The sequence below is a fragment of the Arachis ipaensis genome, chromosome B02, assembly GCF_000816755.2.
Source record: "Arachis ipaensis cultivar K30076 chromosome B02, Araip1.1, whole genome shotgun sequence".
Taxonomy (NCBI): Eukaryota; Viridiplantae; Streptophyta; class Magnoliopsida; order Fabales; family Fabaceae; genus Arachis; species Arachis ipaensis.
The window spans coordinates 33,120,084-33,125,345 of NC_029786.2; the positions used below are offsets into that span (position 1 = coordinate 33,120,084).

The 5,262-nt window shown below is 31.9% G+C and overlaps 1 protein-coding gene and 1 long non-coding RNA gene across 2 annotated transcripts in view; both read right to left on the reverse strand.

Moving 5' to 3' along the window:
• The window catches only part of LOC107627156 (uncharacterized protein ECU03_1610-like), a 516-nt gene extending 188 nt beyond the window's left edge, over positions 1 to 328 (reverse strand). The window contains exon 1 of the mRNA XM_021116904.1: positions 6 to 328. Coding sequence (XP_020972563.1) covers positions 6 to 328 — 323 coding nt within the window. The remainder of the gene's footprint in view (positions 1 to 5) is intronic.
• LOC107625229 lies at positions 1,022 to 3,058 on the reverse strand. Its single transcript, XR_002357339.1, has 3 exons — positions 2,975 to 3,058; positions 2,721 to 2,806; positions 1,022 to 1,121 (listed from the first exon to the last, which is right to left on the reverse strand). It is a non-coding gene; the product is annotated as an uncharacterized LOC107625229 (long non-coding RNA).

Sequence of the window (5,262 nt, forward strand, 5' to 3'; positions counted from 1 at the left end):
TCGACTTGTCTCGGGAGGAACTTGCAGCTGCTGCGGACTTGTCTCGGGAGGAACTTGCAGCTGCTGCCGACTTGTCCCGGGAGGAATTTGAAGCTGCCGACTTGTCTCGGGAGGAATTTGCAGCTGCTGCCGACTTGTCTTGAGAGGAGTTTGCAGCTGCTGTCGACTTGTCTCGGGAGAAATTTGTAGCTGCCAATGTGTCTCGGGAGGAATTTGCAGCTGCTGCGGACTTGACTTGTGATGCATTTGAAGCTGCCAACTTGTCTTGTGAAGAATTTGCAGCTGCTGCTGCTTTAAGTAAATTCTTGTACCTCTTTTGCTTTGGCATATCTGCATAATATATTAAATCAATAATTAATAAATATAATCTAAAATGTGCATCAAGATTAAAAGAATAGACCCTGTAGCTAAGTTGGTGAAATAATTTAAAGCAAATTAAAGCCGTTTCAAGCATTTTAAATATGAATATTGTCATTGCCGCTAGATTTGGTCTTTATCTTATCATAATTACATGGTCCATACTTTACGTGACTAACTTTTCTTCATACAATGCAATCCATTTATTCTATTCAGTTAATGCAAATAAACTGAAAAATTAAATAATTGATCAAATAATTAAGTTAATGCAAATATACAAAACAATTTATAATTCTCCTTTTGTTTAGTTAATCTGCTAGGCAAAATGTTGTGATTATCTCTAATATATAAAATGGCTTATTAAATATCTATTTCCAATGACTATATGGTTAGAGAGAGAAAAACCTATGTAACAAAAAATTCGCATGTGATCACTGTTCCATCTAATAATTAATAATTAATATCCCCCAACAACTCCATATATATATAACATGATTGTGTTGATTTAAAAGTGGGGAAGACAAAGAGAACACAAAAATAAAAAACAATCATTTCAGTACCAGACAAGTACATATTTAGAACATCATAGCAGAAACAACAAAGAAGAAATTATTACAACACTAGTAGTACTTGAAACATTACAAAATATCATTAACTCTCTTGCCTTTTCCTGGATTATGGTTTTCAGCTGCAATGATATAAGAGCCAAGAAGGAGGGGAACTCTTCAAGCACTTCATTTGTCTCTAAAACTCTAACTCACAACCTGCTTCCAATTTAAATTAAGAATTCAAATGAATAAAATACCTTTTTTATTATTGAATAAAATATAGCATGAACGTATGCTACATAAATTCCAATTTATATTAAAAAATATCAAAATAATACACCGTATATAAACGAAGAGACAAAAGAAATAGATTGAAGATTGAAGATTCGCTCACCACTACTAACAAGCGGCGAATAAAGAACAAAAGAAAAGATTTTTTTTTCTTTAAAAAGAAGAGGGGTAAAGAAAAGATAAAGCTAGAAATTCTTAAACAAAATAGAGACAGAGAGTAATAAGCTAATAACTAAAGGTAGAAAAAAAGTCATAAAACAGAGGGCAAAATAAATAGAATGCACTTTAAAATTGACTAGTTATTAAAATAAGTTAGTTATTTCATTTTTCTTTTTATCTTTTTACAATATGTCATTTGAAAGCATTCAAGTTGCAGTGAGTTATTAAAATCAGTTTGCAATTGAGTGCAACAGCAACAACTATAATTAATGTCAAATTTTGACTAGTTAATAAGCTCAAAAACTGCAACACAGATTAGATTTTTCATGTACCTAGTAAACTTATTTATTTATTTGTGTAAGAAAAGTACATGAAATAGAGGAGATTATTTTTGATAAATTATGTGTAAGAACATAAGGAAAACATTGCCTTTGTACCTTTATGAAAGTTTTAACATTGTGTATCCTTTCCTCAATAGGCTGTATCAGTTCAGCAAACTGCAAAGTAGAGAAGGATCATATAAGGAAACTTCAAACCTAAAAGCAAAAGCAAAGCCTGAAGAGATGAGGGAAAATGCAGCAACAAATTAGGATGACATTGATGTTCCAGCATATATTTAAATAGCTCTGCTAACATTTAGAGGCAAGGAAAGTCCAGAAACAATATGACAGGCACAATCAAGGAGCAGGAAATGACCATCAGAAATTACAATTTCATCAAATTTGGCCATAACCCAATTAAAAATCACAATGGTAACACATGATTAATCCAAAGAATCTAACCCGGCAAATTGACCCAAATCATAAAGGAGTTGAAGTTTAAAACCAACACAACAATGAGAAATCTGCACAATACTCCACAATATCCCAAGAGAAATCACAATGAAACAAAAGAACATGACAATAATCAGGCACACAAAGTAAGAACCACTTAAATCAACCAGGAATAAACTTAGCACATAAACTATCCATCATCAGGAAAATAAGGAAAAAAACTTAAGAAGCATATTTACCAAATATCATAACCCTGACCAATAAGTTGCTCAGAAATTCCCCAAGCAGAATGCCAGGAACAAAGTATAGGAGCAGAGGAAACCAAAAACCAAATAAAGAAAAACTCCAGCCCCAACATCATTCAAGAAGAAGAGTTAATGATCTATTTTTTCAGGATAATCTCAAGCAATAAGAACGCAGAGCCCTACTTCACTAAGCTTATTCAGTCTGAACTCATTCATCAATTCACTATATTAAGAAATAGCAGGATGAATTAACTAGAAAAATCCAAAACAATAATAAGAGTGGCAGCAATTGAACCATTGACACATGCATCGAAGTAAATACATAAGGAAAGAGAAAGTGAATTTACCGTCAATCCAAGATCTGATATCGTCGACTAGTTGAACACAAGACCCGATCGGCGTCAATCACCCCCACACCAACGTCAATGGAATACTTCAACACAAGCTCTGATCGCGGAGCTGCAGAGAAACAAAAACCCCCAAAAATGAAGAAATCAGTAACTGGCGGAGAGGGAGAGGTACCTAGAGAACTTGAGAGGGAGCTGCAGAGAAATAAATTAGTAACTGGCGGAGAGGGAGAAGTACCTAGAGAAATCATAACCGGTGGAGAGAGGAGAAGTCGAGAGGGAAGAACAGCGTTGTCGGAGATCGAGAGCGAAGGGAGAGAGAAGGAAGATCGAGAGCACCGTTATACTGTGTTTCGTTTAAGGCTAGGGTTGCAATTCTTTTGTTTTATATATGTGTGAAAACGGCGGTTCAAAACCGCCATAATCACCCAGAACCGCCAGCAAACACAAAGTTAATTATTGCAGCAACCAAAAATGCCATAATAACCGGGTATTACGGCGGTTCTTTAAAACCGCCGTAATGTCAATGCCATTTTAAACTCTTTTTTTTGTAGTGATTTGAATTTATTAATATACTTATAGAAAAAATGTAAAATGTATATTTAACTGAGACTAAAATTATTATAAAATAATGGAAAAAAGTTATGAGTTATTTGAATTAATAGAATAAAATAAATACTACAATTGTTTTGAGAAAATGTATAAAAGCCAAATTTTAATATATATTTGTAGGTAAACCGTGAACAAGCTGAAAAATATTAATAAATAGACTTCCTTCATATTCAGACTCCAAAACTAAGTTGGGAACCAACTTCCATTCATAAGAAAAGACATGTGTCAAAAAATGCACATAAACAAAAAAAATCTCTTTAATTCTATACAAATTTACATCTATATGTTATAATCGACTAATCTTATCAATTTATCAATATCAAAGCTCAAAGAACAACCCTAAAACGTAGCTCAACCGTTTGGTTTTGGCCGTCTCTTTGAAACCGAAACATAAAGCCACAAAATCAACAAAGTTTTATCAAAATTCAAACATAAAATTATTCAATTTTCAATATTAAATATAAATTTATTAATCATACATAAAAAATACATTTAATTATCACAAAATTATTAAATCCTTCTTTCGTATGAAAATCACTAAAATCTAAGTACTAAGATAGATTTTTTATCAAAAAATTGAAGAAAATGTCAAAAATCGGCTACTCCACCACTTGCTCTCACTTAGCCGAATTATGCATGAAAGATTAGCAGTGTTACCGTTGATTCCTCTCCGTAGAAAGGGTTATCATTGTAAAGAAGAAAAAGAGACGAATACTTTAATTAGTTTAAATTTTTTATTAGAGTTACGAATTTCAAAAAATCGATCTCAGAAGAAAGTCGGCTATGCAGGTTTCATGTTCTCTCTTGGTTCTTTCTTTTCTTTTTCTCCAAATGGTTCAGTGATGGAAAGAGAATGATGAGATTAGATGATGATTAAGTGACAAATGATGATTATGTATCACGGCTGGGTTAGGTGTCAAGTCCTAAAACTACTGATTCGCGATTCAAGTTATAAATATCTTAAACGGATAATTACAAAAGATAGATATATTAAAACACAAGTAATTATATATATATATATAACATTAGTAACATAATAATTATAAGATAAAATATATATTATGAAGCATTAATAAAGTTACTCTAGTTATAATAGAATCAATTATGTAAAATATCTTATTATAGCAAAATTATATAATAATCTTAATTAATCCAAATTCAAATGATAATAATAATTATAAAAATCAATTTTATTTTGCCTATTAAAATGGCTTCTAATAAATAGTTCAAACTAATAGAATAAATCATCATTAATTTAAACTTCAATAATCATAAAACTAACATAATCACTTTTAATAAAATAGTCCTCTAAAACTACAAGAAACATCCACTACAACAAATATGGATTTTCGCAATGGTCAAAAAACCGTTGTCGTAGATAAAAAAACCGTTCCTAAAACTTTAGGCAATGCTTTAGCAACGGTTTTTGACCTGTGGTATATGCGGCCGTTACCAATGCTCATAGGCAACGGTTTTTTACCTAAGGCAACGATAACAAAAAAACCGTTGCCACAGTTACTTGCACAGACAGCGGTTTTGATAGGAAATTTTAAACAACGGTTTCGAACCGTTACTCGATAAGCAACGGTTTAGAACTATTATTATTAATGATCCAACGGTTTAATAACGTAACTGGATAGGCAACGGTTTTAAACTGTTGTAGTTTTATTATTCACATAACCAACGGTTTTAAAGCGTTAACGTTGGTGTCGTTTTTCGGCAACGATTTTAATACCGTTGCCATTTTATAGTAATCTAAGACAACGATTTTAAAGTGTTACCATTGGAGTTGTGTTTTGGCAACGATTTTAATACCATTTCCATTATGTAATCATATTTGACAACGGTTTTAACACCCTTGTCTTCTATAACTTTTGACAACGATTTTTTTGTAATATATAATTTTTTATTTACAATAATTTTTTCACAA